Genomic DNA, 18370 nt, shown 5'->3' with positions numbered 1-18370 from the left:
GAAAAGACAAGATTTCACACCTGCTATCTTTGTGGGTTTTGTCTAGTTACTTTTTCTGAAGATTAATAAAGGCTGAGTTTCTGTCTTCCTAACTAAGCTTCGGAGCACCACAAGTAGAGTGGACGCTAAAGGTAGGATCATACTTTTTTCTTACAAAAGTGAGGAGCAGAGCTTTTTCTCCTTGCCTGGTAAAAATACTCATAGCAAAAAAGTTATAAACCAATTTGAAGGTTTTGGAATAAGAAAAACATGTAGGATTCTGACATCTTTTAACTACAAAGGTGCTAAAAGAGACTTGTGTTTATTCAAAGATATGAGCTTAGTTTTAATGAAATACTAAACATTCTGTTTAATTAGCTAACTTAACAGTTTATAGTTGACTAAATCGTTATTAAAGTCCCACCAATCTGATTTTTTTCAAAGAAGTCATGACCTTTGAGCCAGAAGTGAATGAAGTCTGCAGGACTGGACAACTTTGGCCTGTAACTTGGAAGGGGAAATATTTGCTTCTACTTTCTAGCTAGCACTACATTTTGGCATGCTGTATCATAGTGTTTATGTGCAGACATGCCACAAAGTTCCCACTTTTGTTTTCACCAAATTATGCTAACGATTTTTTACATATGATTAGATTTCCACAATGCAAGTCCTTCTGAGAGAGTAAATAGAATTAGCAGATGCTATCTGATGAAATAGTCATTTCCAGATACCGGTAGACTGGTGATACTTTTGTGTAATAAGCATTCTGTAAGACAGATTTTCTTTATGAAGAAAATATCTATCTCCCTTGATCATAGTCTTAAAATCCTGCTGATATTTCTGTGACATTGCCATTCCTCAAATTAACTCTGTATGGAAAGCTTAGACAAGTCTAATCGAAGTTTTTTCAAAAACAGTGAGTCTTCTTAAATGCTGTTGACAAAAATAGGAAATGTGTGTGAGGCTTTAGGTTACCGACGCCTTTCTTGATCCAACAGATTTCTTTGAGTTTGCCCCCTTTGTTTAGAATATGAGGAGAGAGTGGAATCCATGCAAAAAAGGATCAAGGAAGCACTGTATCTTGTAGTACTGATAGGTGACTGGAAATGGATGGGGAAAAGAACTGATAGATTTTGTAATAAAGCAAACAGTTTTAATTTTTTAATTCTAAATACTCAAGAGTAGAACTTGTAATACATGCAGAGCAGGGATCAGCAAACTTCCTCTGTAAAGGCCAGATAGTAAATATTCTAGGGATTTGTGTGCGATATGTTCAGTGTTGGAGCTACTCAACTTTGCAGTTGTAGTGTGAAAGCAGCCATCGATGATATGTAAATGAATAACTGTGGCTGTGTTCCAATAAAACTTTATTTATGGACACTGAAATTTGAATTTCATATCATTCCCACATGTCACAAAATGATTTTTTTTTTTTTTTACCTCCAGTCATTTAAACCATAAAAATCCTTCTTAGCTCACAGGTTATTGCAAAAATAAGTGGCAGGCTGTTGTTTGCTGATCCCTAAATCTCAGTTAGTGATACTACTAACTAATAAAGTATATGACATGATGGTGGGCTAAAGTATCTGTTCCATGGCCTAATGTGCTTTTTAAGCACTCCTTACTCCACTCAAGAAGAGTTAAAAAATGTCAAATTTGCTTTATCTTTGAGGCCAGATGAGGATAATAAAGTAGTAATAAGAGAGAGAATGTGTAGTAAGACTCAAGGGAGTTAGACCACTGATACCCTTAGGAATTTGCTAAAAGCACAAAAATAACACCATTACATTCAGCAGGCACAGTTCCTTGAACTCAGCAGTAGGAAGAGTGCAGAACTCAGTGGGGATATCTTCTGGATTTAACTACAGAGCTCTTTGAAGATTCTAAATCCATCAGAATCCAGTCATAGTTTTGTGAGACATTTCTTGGAATGACACCTGAGAAAGTTCCCACTTACAAGTACAGAAGAAAATAAAATGGAAGAACCTTTAAAGAAATCGAGTACATTTTATGGCTCTTGCTACAGCAAATTTCTTGGATCTATTCAGAGATAAACTTAAGTGAAGAAGGCATTGCTACTTAATTTAATCAGCATTTTAAGGATTTAGTGTTGGCAAGATATTTGGAAATGTTGCAAAATACAAAATATTTTCAGATTTTTGATCCAGAAATGTAGACTGTGATTTTGCCAAGCCTATTCCTTATGCAATACGATGAGAATGTTTCTTCCTTGCTTTGGTTTCTTCCATCTTGTAGAGTAGGTGAAAAAAATTGGCTAGCGTGGAAGGAAACACTCCCACTTAAGAAAATAGTTCATACTGTAAAGAATAGAGAAATTTTTCTTGAACCAGATCAGTCAAATTTAATGAAGATTAGGCAAAAGAAATGCAGCATCGGAAGAGGCAGAATCAGTTGTTAGTGATAGCTCGGGAAATGCAGCCAGTTGAACAGAATTCTATAGGGCAAAAGTTTTATTTCAGTGGGTTCAAATGGAGTTTGTTCTTATATTTTTATTTTTAACCTTCTGTTTTGAAAATGAGTGTTGTTGTACCCACTTCATATCAGCAAGACATTAAATTTAGAAAACATATATTCGGTCATACTGATTATTTTTCTGTTCATGGATTTTTGTTAGCTGTTGTGTAAATGGGGAGAAAACTTGATAGATGTTAGATGTCTTAAAGTTGGATAGCTTCATTTGAAACTGATAGTTGACAGTATTTATAAATAAAATGGGTTGATAAATGTGAAAATTTGTGGTGTTTGATATACCCAGACCGGTTGAGATTACTTCTGTGAGCCTTAATAAATAGCTTTCTAATGCTAACCTAACAGGGTGACTTTAGATGTTTATAAAGTACTTTAAAATATAAGCAAAGGTTTTAGAGTTTTCCTTTTATTTTTATGGGAAAATAAGCTCTCCTCTTTGGCCTGATTATGAAATGTACATTTGTGACTGGCTAATGAGCTGGAGTGAAATCAGGGAAACTTGGGGTGTTAGATTTGAAGATCAGAACGGGCACTGCTGTGTTCTGCACAGGAGCTGATGTGTTCTCTTGTGTTTGACTCTTTTTCCAGTGAAACCAGCAGTGTATGTAGCAGCAGTGACACAGGGCTCTTTACCAACGACGAAGGACGGCAAGGTAATCTTGATCCCAGCTTTGGGCTGTTGGTTCGGTATTTCTGGGGAGGTTTTAATGATCAGAGGAGTGACTCACTTGAGAATACGGTGGTGGTTTATGGCAGTGGTTCTCAAACTTTAGAGCATTTAAAGGCCACCTCTTAAAATTCCTGAGCTCCTAGAAATCAAATAGGTCTAAGTTGGCCCCTGGCATCTGAATTTTTCATAAGTACCCACAGTGATTTTTTTTTTTTTTAAAGATTTTATTTATTTATTTGAGAGAAAGAATGAGAGAGAGAGCATGAGAGGGGTGAGGGTCAGAGGGAGAAGCAGACTCCCTGCTGAGCAGGGAGCCCGATGCGGGACTCGATCCCGGGGCTCCAGGATCATGACCTGAGCCGAAGGCAGTCGCCCAACCAACTGAGCCACCCAGGTGCCCCCTGCAGTGATTTTTATGCAGGTAGTTCAGGCTTTGAGAATCAGTGATTAGGGGAATATAGTGTTCAAGGATGGGACTTTAGGAAGTTGCTAATTTTATTAGAACCAAAAACACTTAATCTGTCATTTAACATTTAACATTTAATCTGTCATTTTCCTAAGGCCCAACACTTAATCTGTCCACACTTTCTTAAACCTCTGGATAATTATACATCATTGTAGCTTTCCCTGGCTCCCTTTCTGTTGGGCAGCCTTCTGTAACCTCCGTTTTCTCTCTGGTCTCTGATAACCATTCTTTCTCCTTGCTGCTTCAGGTTTAGGAAGGGTAAAGAATCCCCACTGCGCTGGCTCCAGGGTGCTTCACCGTCCCTTGTTGGTTTCTGTTAATACCGTCTACACTTTTGTAAAGAGTCACTTCATTAAAGTCTCAGTCATCCCATTTAAACGTGTGTGCGTTTCCTGAGGATTCCGACTGATAAACACTCAGTGTAGGTCTCATCTCCTAGAACCCTTACTCTTTCTTTCTCTATACTTAGTGCTTTCTTATCACTTACCATATGATGTTATTGTTTATAGATGTGTGTCTTTTCCATTGAAGCTTTCCAAGGCAGGAATTTTTTTTTATTATTTGAAACTACAGTGGGTAACACATTGCCTGGCATATGGTAGACTCTTTAATAATTAGTTACTGGGAAGGCCAGATAAGGGGGAAATTCTCCTTTTTTTCCCTCAAACAGAATTAGACATAGAACCTCAGATTATAAAACAGCTAACCCTATTTTGGTTAAAGCAGGAGGAGCAGGAAGTCCGGAGCCTGACTCATCAGCCTATTCCTTATTCTCTGGCAGTAGTCTTTTGGGGGAGCTACTGCATCATGCATCCTAGTGAACCCAGGGTTGGGGACTACTGGTCTAGATGACTTCACAAGGTTTCCTCCAATTCAGTGAGTCCCTTTTTATATTGCCAGAAATCTTGAGTGAATGCTTAAGAACCAAAAAAATGCCATTATGGGATGCCATTAGTCTTCAGGAAGTATGATCTAGCTAACTATACTGTTTTAATAAATGGCCTAAGGAATGCTTACGAATAAGAAAGGAATTAATATATCGACATGCAGAGAAACTAAACATTGTTAATTCTAAAGCCTGTCTTTAGTTCATCTTGTGTACATGGTTTGGTGAGGGTAGTGATTCTCAAAATGTGGTCCTGAAGTCAGCTCAGCATCACTTAGGGAACTTGTTAGAAACGTAAATTTTTGATCCTTCCTGGACCAGAATCAGAAACTTTTGGGGGTGGGGCCCAGCAGTCTGTGTTCTGATGACACTTTCTGCTCCTTTTGATGTACACTGAAGTTTGAGAACCACTGTTCTAGAGAAACAGCTGTTGGTGGCGTGTTTTTATAAGGGAACACTTTGAGTAACTTTTTTACGGGCATTTTCATTTTCCCTTTTAGAGATCTCCAGCGTGAGTTAAGAGTTATCATTATCCTGGCCCATGTTAGTGGCCCATGAATCTGATACTTCATGTGCTTAACATGGCCTGAGCAGTTTTCCTTGGGATCCACCAAACATTAGAGAATGAATGCACCATGAACTCTTTAGATGTTCTTGTAGTAATTCCCTTCATCCTTGCTATTTTGAAAGGAGTATGGAGTGGCAGACCTAAAGTTATCTGTCGTACTACTTTTTGTGGGCAGGAACAAGTTCCGTTGCAAACTGAGATGCTGTCATCCTAGCCAGTAGAAAGAGGTTTGAGCCAAGAGTCTGGCTATATGGGTCTAGTCTTGACTTTGTCATTGATGAAGAGTCTGGCCTTGGGCAAATGGTGTAACTTTATGACAAGCCTTGGGGGATTTTATTGCTTGTCCCTGTGGTTAGGTTTTTCCTGGTTGCTTGGATTGCTAATGTCAAGATGATTTTTCTGTCCCATTAATGGGGTACCAAGGAAGAATTGAGGTATGGGTATACATTTTTAATTCACCTATTATGAGAAATGCAAATATAACATCCCTCTGGAATAGCTAGTTTTGAATCGAGAAACATTTGTGGGCTGTGAACCCCCAAGTCCATTTATATCACAGAATGGTACATAAGAGGCAACTTATTTTTGTGTCAAAGGCTTTGGAGTTAGTCAGGCTTTGGGTTCACATCTTGGCTTCATCATTTACTAACTCGATCTTGCCTTCTCTGGGCTTTAATTGCCTCATTTATAAGTTGGAATTAGTGTAGGGTTTAGAAGAGATAGCATACTGACAGATTTTTAGCATGGACCCTCACAGGTGGTAAGGGTTTAGTAAATGGTAGCTTTATTAGTTTTTTACTCTCAAAAAAAGTCCAGTGTACCACAGTATGACATTTATGTGAAACTAGTTTCATACTCTAGTTTTCATCATAATATAGATAAAAAAGAAGGTTCAAAACAATTTTTTTTGTACTTTGATTTTATTTAAAAAGTATGATCAAATCTATAGCTCTGAGAAATCATTGTCCCATTTGGTATTCCACAGAACATGTTAAAATTCCAACTTACGATACCATCTTTTTACTTTAGGGGATGATGAGCAGAGTGATTGGTTCTATGAGGGAGAATGTGTCCCAGGATTCACTGTCCCTAATCTTCTGCCGAAGTGGGCTCCTGATCATTGCCCTGAAGTAGAAAGAATGGATTCTGGACTGGATAAACTTTCCGATTCCACATTCCTTTTACCTTCTCGACCAGCTCAAAGAGGTAAGTTCTGGAGACCAAAATACACTTCACATTTTTATGGTTCTCTTTGGAGAGAATCATCCCATGGCAAGCATACTCATGCCTCTACGCATGCATTAACTCTGAATTTTGGAGCTAGTCCAGGGATTTTTCTAGAAGATTAAAGGGTGAGTCTCAAAAGCTTGAGGTTCTCCATTCGTACCTAAAGCAACCCATGGAGACTCTTGGGATATCTGTTAGCAGGACATTCCTTCAGCTTGCTATTGCCATTTGTGCCAGATTTAGGAAGCCTAGCAGCGTGTCACTGCTGCTTACCTGCTGTGAAACCGATGGGCTATGGAGTGCTCAGTGGGAGCCTGAAGTATTGGATCTTGGAAGAGAACACATTTCAGTAAGAACATTCACATACAGGGTATAATGACATTTTTTTAATTGGATGATTTTAAAATAATTCATTAAATAATTTTATTTTATTCTATTATTGTGGACTTAAACGCAAGTACATCCTTTCCCTTTGCTTTTCCTTTACTTATGATATAGCAGGGTAGAGTGGAAAGAGCCTAGGACAGGGGGAAGGAACTGGGGTGATAATACTCTCAGGTACTGTCTTCTAGCTCTGACTATGACAGAGTCACTTCATTTCCTTGGGACATGGGGGTCATCACTTAAAATAATTGCGGCTTTGAGCAAACTGTTTCAGAGGTTTCTTTTAGCTCTATAAATTTATGATTCTGGGGTGCCCAGTAATCAATCAGTCAGTTATCAAGTATTTGTTGGGCATCTCTTGGTGGACAGAATTATGCCCAGAGCTGTAAACTCCTATAGCATTTTGTTATGATAAATTTGGGTGATTGAAAGTCTTTCTCAAAACAGTTGGCTCTTGGTAAAGATTATTGCCTGGCTGAAGCACATATTTGCTATCTTAATAACGTGCATCAAACATTTCAGCAACAATTTCTGAAAGTTCTTTATGGACCACTTAAAATGCACACAAATAAGAACAGGAAGAGAACAATTTAAAATGGCCTGTAATTCCATACCCAGAGACAGTGTCATTGATAACACTTGGGTGTGGATTCTTCCAGTTGTGTTTTTTATGTATAGAATATATACAGCAATTAGAAAAATGGGATTATACTATACAGGCTATTTTTACTATTATTCTATGACTTAAATGTTTTTGAAATAAGCATTTAATTTATAATTAGAAATTGTTGATAATGCCTTTTATTTTTGTAGTGTTTTCAGTTTATAAAGTACCTTTGCTGTGCTATTTCACTGAGTCTTCACATCAGCCCTGGATGATAGGACTGAGCGAGTGATTATCCCTCCTTTCTAGGTGAAGATGCCTAGGTCAGAGGTAAAGACACACACTTAAGATCATACTGCAAAGACATGAGAATAATAAATCCTTGGCAAAAAGACTAGTGATAATAGTTTCAGAGTCAGTCTAGTAAGATCCTGGGGAGGAGGGCCTTTGGTGTACTAGAAGCCTACCATTGCTAATGAATCTTCTGCATTCCGTTTCTGAGGACTTTCTTCTTTTTTTTAGGGTACCATGCCCGCTTGAATCGTCTGCCTGGAGCTGCAGCTCGATGCCTCAGAAAGGGCCGAAGAAGGCTTGTTGGGAAGGTAACCACTCTTACTGTCTACTGGGCTCACTGGGAGACTGGGAGGACAGGATTCCCTGTGGGATTTGTGTACCCTGTTGATAAGCAAAGGTGCTGCAGAATTCCTTGGAGTAAATTAAGCCAACTGAAATATTTTGCAAATTCACAAGAGTGAACCTTAATGGAGGCTATAAATGGATACACACATAAAAGATGAAGCTTAACTCGTACAGAAGTTTTGACAAAGCAAATACTGTTATGACTGTCTATAAATCTACAGGCCTGCTCTTTTCCCTTCTATTCTTTTGATTAACCTTATATTATTATTGTAGAAGTTAAAATACTCTTGGCTTCTTTATTAACTCCTAAATTCATGAATGCTTCTTCTGTCCTCACTTTGGTCTTTTATTCTAGAATTCATTAAAAAGTAAAAAACTGGAAAGAAAACCTGTTATTGGGCGCCTGGGTGGCTCAGTTGGTTAAGCGACTGCCTTCGGCTCAGGTCATGATCCTGGAGTCCCTGGATCGAGTCCCACATCGGGCTCCCTGCTCAGCAGGGAGTCTGCTTCTCCCTCTGACCTTCCCCCCTCTCATGTGCTCTCTCTCATTCTCTCTCTCTCAAATAAATAAATAAAATCTTTAAAAAAAAAAAAAAAAGAAAAAGAAAACCTGTTATCAGATTTCAAAAACTTCTCCTTGGCCACATGGGAGGACTCTCCATGTTCAGTTCTGCCTTTGTCAGAGACTGTACTGGGCACTCAGTTCATTTAGTCCTCTTAACAACCTTATAGAACAGGTGATATTCCCACTTAGCAGATGAGGAAAACTTGGGTTCAAAGAAGCTAGGTAATGTCTAATATTACCCAGATAGAAGTTGCAGAAGAGAGGATTGAACCCAGCTGTACTTCTCTTTTATCTTTTAAAATTATTAATTTTTTTGAAGATTATTTATTAGTTTGAGAGAGAGCACAAGTCGGGGGGAGGGGTAAAGGGAGAGGGATGAGCAGACTCCTCCTGAGCAGGGAACCACTCGATCCCAGGATTCTGGGATCATGACTTGAGCCAAAGGCAGACACTTAACTGACTCACCCAGGTGCCCCTAAAAATTACTTTAATTTTTTACTCTAGCTTTGAGATTGAAGGTAGGTTAAGACTGGGGCTCATACCTAGTTAGAGAGGATGGTGGTGGGCAAAGGGCAATTTCAGAGCATTAATGCGTTCATTGCATAAACATTTAGAATGCCTGCTATGTGTCAGGCTCTGTGCCAGGCCAGGTACATAGTGATCACAGCCACAGCCTGGCTACCCTCAGGGGGCTACTGTTTTGTAGTTGAAATAAGGAGCCGTTTTCTGAAATTTTAGCTATGTAAAAGAAATGAAGCTATTTATTTCCAGGTGAACTTAAATATTTTTAATCTTTAAATTCAATTTCAAATCTCTTAATTAGAAAGACATTTGATTATTGGAAGAATGATACCTTTTTCTTTTGCCTCATTGATTTCACAGACATTAAAATGCTGCTTTCACTGTTCTGGGAGCTTATTCTTAGTTAACAGGACAGCTAATAGGGTAGGAATACGTAAGGTGGAGGGAGGCAGGAGGTTGGAAATAGGGAACAGAGAGATGGTTTTACTTTTTCTCTTTGTCAGTTAGACTTGAAAGATAATGTTCTACCTACTATCTACCTTACTTTGTTTCAGCTCCTGTAAAATAAGAGCCTTCCACTTCCATGGAAGTAAATCAGTTTGTCTTGAAGGCTCCCTTTAGCTTGCCTGGAAGGAAACTCTAGGGCCTATTGGATGTGTGACTAAGAATTTCAAATGAATAGGATAATATTTACTTGTTTAATTCATCTTCATCACCTTAAAGGGATATTTGTCATTTTAGCAGAGGTCAATGTTCTGCCCCCCTTCTTTCCCCTCCCCCACCTCTCTTCTCTTTTTCTAAATTGTAATCATAAATAATGAGTTTCATTCACAGCTCCCTGCCAGCGAGCTGCTAATTACGCAAAGTACTGCTTGTAATTTACACAGTAATAAACTGTAAATTTAAACATTACGGCACTTTAAGTTAATAATTTTTCTGCAGTAACAAATAGCTCATTTTTCACCTGTCCTTTCCCTTGGTCCCACTATTATGGCTGTGTCTGTGACCAGGAGGCATGTGCGTAATGGATGAAGAATGTGAGGAATACAGTATGTGAAACCTTTTCATTTAGTGCCACTCCCGCCCAGAATCTGACCTCAAATTAATTTTTCTATAGTCAATTGTACCCTAATATTTTAGGCTAATCCACACACAAATGAATACCGATCATAATATTTGCCCAGTAACAAATGTGTTTGAGTAACAGGCTTCACGTTCTTGACATTCATGCCCATGACTTACACGCGCTCATCTTAACATTTACTCTGATGTGCGTAACTCTTATTCATGTACCATTGGTGCGCTTCCCCAGGTACTGTGATAGACATTCATTGTAAATGTACTCAAGTTAAGTAAAGGGTGAGTGCCTTGTGCCATTTTTCAATTTTTTGGAGATGATTAGTTAGTTTCTGAATTGCTTGTGGTGTTATGGGTAAGATTTCATATTACAGTCTTAAGAACCCTAAATTTAAGAACCAATTTGTATAAACTTCTGTTTTACTTTAAGAGATGATGCTTAAGAGATAAGACAGGGTAACAGTTTTTGTAAGTTACAAAATTCCTTTAATATGTGTACATTTAGTCAGCAGATGTTAGGTGTTACCAGTGAGGACTGGGTAAATTTCCCATTATGAAGGCTATTGGGGCTGTAATCATATGATCTGGGGAGGTTGGTATGCAGCCTGTTAAGTTCTATATACTTTAATAACTCACTATTGGGTGCCTGAGTGGCTCAGTTGGTTAAGCGACTGCCTTCGGCTCAGGTCATGATCCTGGAGTCTCAGGATCGAGTCCCACGTTGGGCTCCCTGCTCAGCAGGGAGTCTGCCTCTCTCTCTGACCCTCCCCCCTCTCATGCTCTCTATCTCATTCTCTCTCTCAAATAAATAAATAAAATCTTTAAAAAAAAAACCCAAAAAACTCACTATTAAAATGCTATCTATAGTAAACAAGGTTTGTAATGACTTTTTTGGAACACTAGAGAAAAATAAGCCTAGAATAATGTAACACTTTTAAGATAGATTCCCATAAAAAGAAATAAACTTGCTCTTGGATTTTAAGGTTGACATTTGACATGTGCCTTTGAGGTTGCTGGCACAGTTATGGGAAAGTGAACTTGATATCAGATCATACTTTATTTGTTTCTGTGGTTAGATGACACTCTTGTCTTCCTTGCCTTTGCAGGAGACCAGCATAAGTACTGAGAGAATAGGCCACATCATTAGTGACCCTCGGCAGAAGGAGTAAGTGCTTATATATTTACTCATTATCCTAGCCCATTCCTTGGAGTAGGAGGCAGAGGGAAGTTTTACGAAGGAACCTAGAATTCTGAGCTGAATGAGATCTTGAAGATTTGTACTTTACAACAGTTAACATGGCTAATGCTCTAATCTCATGAGAGTGATTTTTTTTTCCTTTCTAGACTAATTTTTATTTCTTTGCTGTTTATATGTATAGATGCTGCTTTATAAAAGTAGCCTCCAATCAGGATGTTACTATTTATTTATTTATATTGATTGGGATTGATGTATAACTTTACATAAGTTTCAGGTGTAGAACATTGTAATTCAATATTTGTGTCCACTACAAAGTGATCATCACCATAAATCTAGGTGCCATACTTCAGTTTGAAATGGAGCCCTTTCACCCACCCCTCAACCCCCTTCTCTCTGGGACCACCAATCCATTCCTTGTATCTATGAGTTTGTTTTGTTTTGTTTTGTTTTATTCTTTCATTTGTTTTGTTTTTAGCTTCCACATATAAATGATATCATACAGTATTTGTCTTCTCTCTCTGACTTATTCATTTAACCTAATCCCTCAGGGTTCATCCATGTTGTCACAAATGGGAAGATTTCCTTCTCTTTTATGATGGAGTAGTATTCCGTTGTGTGTATGTATATTTATGTATACACCACATGTTCTTTATCCATTGATGGACACTTAGGTTGTTTCCATATCATGGCCATTGTAAATAATGCTTCAGTGAACATAGAGGTGTATATATCTTTTCAAGTTGGTGTTTTCATATTCCTTGGATAAATATGCAGAAGTGGAATAGCTGGATCATATGATAGATCTATTTTTAATTTTTTGAGGAATCTCCATACTATTTTCCAGAGTGGCTGCACCAGTTTACATTCCCACCAACAGTGTACTAAGATTCCCTTTTCTTCACATCCTCAACAACACTTGTTATTTCTTGTTTTGTTGATAATAGCCATTTTAACAGGTGTGAGGTGATACCTCATTGTGGTTTTGATTTTCATTTCTCTGAAATTAGTGATATTGAGCATCTTTTCATGTGCCTGTGGGCCTGTATGTCTTTGGGGAAATGTCCTTCATGCCCTCTGCCCATATTTTAATTGGATTGTTTGGGGTTTTTTATTGTTGAGTTATATGAGTTCTTTATATATTTTGGATGTTAATCCTTTATCTGACATATGATTTGCAATATCTTCTCCCATTCAGTAGGTTGCATTTTTGTTTTATTGATAATTTGCTGCACAGAAGTTTTTTAGTCTGATGTCCCATTTATTTTTGTTTTGTTTCCCTTGCCTTTGGAGTCAGACAAGCCCCCCCCCGCGCCAAAAAAAAAAATCAAAAGAGACCCGTGACAAGGAGCTTACCACCTATGTGTTCTAGGAATTTTATGCTTTCAAGTTCTACATTCAAGTCCTTAATCCATTTATTTTGAATTACTTTTTGTGTATGGTATAAGATAGTGATCTAGTTTTCTTCTTTTGTATGTGACTGTTCAGTTTTCCCAACATCACTTATTGAAGAGACTGTCTTTTCCCCATTGTATATTCTGGCCTCTTTTGTAAATTAATTGACCATATTTGCATGGGCTCTCTCTTCTGTTCCATTAATCTGTGTTTCTGTTTTTATGCCCATACCCTAGTATTTTGGTTACTATAGCTTTGTAGTATAATTGGAAACCAGGGAGCATGATACCTCCAGCTTTGTTCTTTCTCAAGATTGCTGTGGGTATTCGGGGTCTTTTGTGGTTCCATACAGATTTTTAGAATTATTTGTTCTAGTCCTGTGAAGTATGCCATTGGGACTTGAATCTATAGGTTGCTTTGGGTAGTATGGACAGTTTAACAGTGTTAATTCTTCCAGTCCATGAGCACGGAATATCTTTCCGTTTATTTGTGTCTTCAGTTTCTTTCATCAGTGTCTTGTAGTTTGCAGTGTCCAGGTCTTTCACCTCCTCGGTTAAATTTATTCATGGGTATTTTATTCTTTTTAATATAATTGTAAATGGGCCTATTTTCTCATTTCTCTTTCTGATAGTTCATTATTAGTGTAGAGAAACACAACAGATTCTGTACGTTGATTTTGTATCCTACAGCTTTGCTGAATTCGTTTATCAGTTCTAACAGTTTTTTGATGGAGTCCTTAGGGTTTTCTATGTATGGCATCATGTCATCTGCAAACTGATAGTTTTACTTCTTCCTTTACAGAATGTTATATTTTAAGCTAATTTTTCTGTCTCTTAAAATTTTTTTGTTCAAAATGCCTCTGTATTCTCCTATAGGCTGCTTTTCCCATTTTTAGACCTCTGTCTAAAGATAATATCTTTTTGTCTTCACTACTGTGGACATGCAACTGGAAAGCCTGTGTTATAGGAAAAGTATTGCCCCCCCTTTCTTGTGACAGCCTTGTCCCCTAACATGATTGGCTATTTGATGTCTCCTTTGTGCTTCATGGTTAATATCTAGTTGTGATCCTATACTCGTTAGCCTGGTCAAATTTGTCGTTTGTGAGTATGTTTTGTGTTCTTGTTGAATTTGGGGATCCTGTTGTCACTACACAGGTGAGAGTATTTTGGTGGGTTTGTTTTTAGAGAGTCCAGTGTTTTACATTTCATTATAAGGCTTTTTCCTTTGAAGAGTTATTTTTCACAAAAAAGTTTGTGTACATTTACCATCCCTCTCCTTTTCTCCTCCAGTTCCTTCTTTTCCCCAGTTCTTTCTTCGTCTTCACTTGGTTACCCCAGCATCTTTTTTTCTGCTCCTCCCCTATAATTTCCAATTGCTTCTTTTATTGTTTTCTTTCTGTTGTTCTCTCCTTCTCTTTAGTTTCTGGTTACCGTCAGCTGGGAAAAGAGAACGAAATCAGGTAAGATCGCTTTTCTTTGTCATCTTTATTTTATCATTTGATCTCCTTTTCTTTAGAAAGAATAAAGCATTGGCTTCTGATTTTCCTCACATTTCTGCTTGTGCACATGAGGTAAGGTCCTATGTTATGGTTTTTTTAGAGGACTGTTGTCTAAGATTATCTGATACTATAAGAACTGTAGCTAATTCCCTTTTTTAGGTTCAACTGTGGTGTTTTTTTTGTGTTTATTACTTGTAATGCATATTTCATAGGGATCCTATTTTTATTTTAGTTTTGAACTTTGCAGTAAGAAATCAGAATGAACCTCGTTGGGTTTATGGTTCAGTTCAGCACCAGCATCGTATACTGAGAAGTACAATGGTGAGATCTGAGCATAAGAAACAGGAGGGAGGGCTGCTGGGAGTGAGCCTTGCCCTCTTAGTCTCTTAGTCTCTTCCCTGGCTGGAGAGGGCCCTTGGCAAATCTAGGCCTTTATAGGGGTCATAATTTAAAAATTACTGACGGTGGCTATCAGTATGTTCCTTTAATGTTTGAAGCTTTTGATTTTTGTGGGGATAGAGGTTGCTTTATCTCGATTAGGTATAAAATAGGTGAAGACTGGTAGGTAGAAATCTCAGGCGCCCTGTTGCTCAGCGGTTTTTATTTTGTGTTTTGACTCCTTAGGACTTACTAAATTGATGTACAGTTTAGACTTGGAACCTTCCTTTTGAAGTTACTATTTCTTTTTTTTTTTAAAGATTTTATTTATTTATTTGAGAGAGAGAGAATGAGAGAGAGCACATGAGAAGGGGGAGGGTCAGAGGGAGAAGCAGACTCCCTGCCGAGCAGGGAGCCTGATGCGGGACTCGATCCAGGGACTCCAGGATCATGACCTGAGCCGAAGGCAGTCGCTTAACCAACGGAGCTACCCAGGCGCCCGAAGTTACTATTTCAAAATGAACTAGAGCAGTGGCACATCTAACTGGTGTGTGCTTATGAGATGATTTTAGATGGTGTGTGGACATATGATTGATTATTACTTTAAGTTATAATTTGTATTAGAAAAAAAAAATCATTCTATCAATCTTGTTGTTCCATAGAAAGAGTAAGGACAAGGTTGAGTAAAAATAATTGGTATGAAGAAAAATATTGAGTAAATATAGTGCAGGTGGTGGGCAGATACAAAGTCATTAAGGTGGTATGTGAGAGACAGGAAGCCAGGGTACTGATTATGTTTGCATCAGAGGATCGAGAGGCAGAAGAGGGCCTATGGTGATCATCTAGTCCAGATCTGTTACTTACAAATAAGAGTTAAACGATTTGCCCAAAGTCAGACTTCTTTGTAAGTTCTTTTGAAATTACCATTTAGAGTTCCGGTCTTAAGATATATTTAGTACTGAAATTTGGGGGAAGGATTATTTATTCTGGGAGAAGTCCATAGAAAGCTAGAAAACAGAAAGTAAGGTATTTCTTCTCTATTGTATCCGAGTTTGATCCTCACAACCACCTTTTGAGATAAATAGAAGTTTTACAGAAGAGAAATTGGAATTATAAACTGAAAGCAGTATTTAATTTAGCCCCCACAGCAATCCTGTAAAATAGGTAAGATAAGCAGTGCATCCATTATACAGATGAGGATAGTAAAGCTCAAAGAAAGTAGTATTTTTTAATGTATGGCAACTCAGGGATAGACTGGAATTAAATGTTAGGTATTCTTAATCTAGTTCTGTTTCTACTAACAACGGCTGCTGGTATGTGTTAACCAGTTATTTACTGGAAATACTGACCAGGATAAGGAAATAAAAAAGTAATTTCATGCTAGTTTTCTTAGAAACAAGGGCTAATAATCAATAGCGTAAGTTCCTGTTATGTCAAATAGAAAGTACTATCTTCTGCCATTTAAGTAATTGTCATGTATTAGAAGTTTTTAAAAATTGTTATTTACCAAGGAATAGCCTTTTTTGAGGTGTGTGGGATCAGTATGCTATATTCATGGTTGCAACTTTACTGAATGGTGTCTGCGGTATGGTAAAAGAGTCAAACAGTCAAAGGGGCAAAGGAATCAAACAGCAGGCCACTCTAGGATCAGGTCTTTTTCATATAAGCTTTTCTAAAATAATCTCATTTATTCCTGCAGTTTAATCCCCTGTCTCCCCTTTACTCCTTGGATGTTCTCACTGATGCTTCTCACCGAAGATGTTCACCAGCACACTGCTCTGCCAGGTAATTGTCTTCTGGTGGCGGTTTTCTTCCACACAATGCCCTTTCCTTTATAACACTCTTAAAGTTATAAAGTATATTTGTATATAATATCCAATTTGATCTTTCAACAACCTTTAGAGACCAGTAGATGTTTTACAGATACAGAAACCAAGGCAGTGTTGAAGTATCTTTCCTATGATCACATGGCTGGTATGTGATTTAAGTCGCAACTGTGACCTAAGTCTTCTGACTTGTATTAGAGCATGGATTGTTTTTTTGTTTTTTTTTGTTTTTTTGACAACATGGGGCTTGAATTCACAACCCTGAGATCAAGACCTGAGCTGAAATCAAGAGTGAGATGCTTAACCAGCTGAGCCACCCAAGTGCCCCTATGTCTTCTGACTTGTATTTCCTATTTCTTTGGCTAAAAGCCCCATCTTCAGAGAACATTACTAATGGTCCTTGCCTTGACCTGCAAAATTCTGCGTAATTTGCCTTCTGCCTGCATGTCCAGCCTCCTTTCCTATACTTCTTACTCCTCACTAGGGTAGAGGTCCAGCTGTGCCAGGGAGCTCAGCTCCATTTTGTTCATCAAAAATAGCAACCCTTTTCTGCCCCTGAACCTTCACACTTGTTCCCTTTGTCTGGAGTCCCATGCTAAGCCTCTTCTCACAGTTGGCTACTTCTCACCTCAACTCAGAGAGGACCTCTCAGACCATCCTATCTAAAGGGGCCACCTCCACTGCTCTCTCTGGTCATCGATTTCTTTCCCCTAAAACTTTATCACAGTCTATAATGAATATGCTTGTTGGGTTCCCCCCCCACAACTTTTTTCTCCTGTCTCACTAGGATATAAGCTTCATAGTGTGGGGACTTTGTTTTGTCTTGTTCCCTGATAATATCCCCAGCACCTAACATAGTGTCTGGCACTTACTGGACATTCGGTATGTATTTGTTAGATGAATCCTTTGCCAGTGTGGCAGAGTGAATCCTGCATTTTTCAATAGAAATTCTCTGGAGTTCGATGACATGGGAAGTAAACATGGTGTTATTGGTAGCATCCCCTAGCAGGGTTATTGTGCACAAAGGAGGAGCTGATAGGCTGAACCATAGAACTTTTATTATTTCTAGGGGCACAAAGGATTTCTTTCCAAGGTTCTGATATGGTGGGGGTTTTTTTGTTTTTTGTTTTCCTTTTGTTAATTCATTCTTAAGTGGGTATGTTCATAGATTGGTGTGCAAGCACAGGAAATTATCCTTTCACAGATCCAATGAGAACTTCCACTGTGGGCTGTAATAATAAATTCTGCCCCATAACCTGTTGCCAACTGCCAGACCTTCTACTGGACAAGTAGTAATAAAGTAATTATAAGGCCTTCTCTTCAGTCGTGTGCTGTTTGTTCATCATTCACTCACTCAGCACTTGCTGACTCCATACTGTGCACCAGACTCTTTGTTCAGCTACTACTCTCAGGAGCTTCCATTCTCTTGAGAAAGCCAGGCATGGAAATCAGCAGTACAGTGTAAAGTGACACGTGTGTAAAAATGTACACTAGAATGATACAAAGCCCAGAGAGAGGCTCAGGGAAATTTTCTTAGAGGTGGTGATTCTCAAGCTGTCTTGAAAGACCCAAGATTTCAATGCATTGGAAAGCAGTCCTCCAGCTTTTTGTCTTAATCCCACATGAAATAATGGCTATGTATACTCTTTGGGAAGATTATATGAGTAGCACCATATCCTGTCAGATGCAGAAAGTGGATTCTTTGCCCTCCTCTCTTTACCTCTGTTACCTAAAGCTGTGCCTTTACTGTGCTGAGATCAGTATCCATGCTTTTTATCAGGTTTCCTGTTGCTTCTAAAGCCTCATCCTGACTGGAGTGGGCGTCAGCTTTTTGTTTCGTTATGTATCTTACTATCCACGTCATTGTCTTCGTTCTCCTGCTGGTGGGGCTTGTGGTCAGACTTGGAAATATAAGAAGGTCTAGGCTGTGCTTCTAGTGCAGTCAGCTCTAGGGAAATACTGCTTATTGCTTTAGACCATTGCTACAAACCAGGTGAGAGA

The 18370-nt window shown here is 38.4% G+C and overlaps 1 protein-coding gene across 3 annotated transcripts in view; it reads left to right on the top strand.

Moving 5' to 3' along the window:
* The window catches only part of GPATCH2L (G-patch domain containing 2 like), a 54403-nt gene that overhangs the window by 15087 nt on the left and 20946 nt on the right, over positions 1 to 18370 (top strand). For 2 of the 3 annotated variants that reach the window (XM_034993060.1, XM_034993061.1), the window contains exons 3-8: positions 3058 to 3122; positions 6089 to 6265; positions 7797 to 7876; positions 11184 to 11242; positions 14183 to 14237; positions 16243 to 16328. In XM_034993060.1, coding sequence (XP_034848951.1) covers positions 3058 to 3122; positions 6089 to 6265; positions 7797 to 7876; positions 11184 to 11242; positions 14183 to 14237; positions 16243 to 16328 — 522 coding nt within the window. Of the gene's footprint in view, positions 1 to 3057; positions 3123 to 6088; positions 6266 to 7796; positions 7877 to 11183; positions 11243 to 14086; positions 14127 to 14182; positions 14238 to 16242; positions 16329 to 18370 lie in introns of all 3 variants that reach the window. The other variant, XM_034993063.1, reaches the window with a different exon arrangement.

This window comes from Mirounga leonina, unplaced genomic scaffold (genome assembly GCF_011800145.1).
Source record: "Mirounga leonina isolate KUSES-001 unplaced genomic scaffold, KU_Mleo_1.0 Mir_82, whole genome shotgun sequence".
NCBI classification, from domain to species: domain Eukaryota; kingdom Metazoa; phylum Chordata; class Mammalia; order Carnivora; family Phocidae; genus Mirounga; species Mirounga leonina.
Note: the sequence above shows the minus strand (reverse complement) of the source record. Positions and strands in the feature narration are given on the sequence as shown.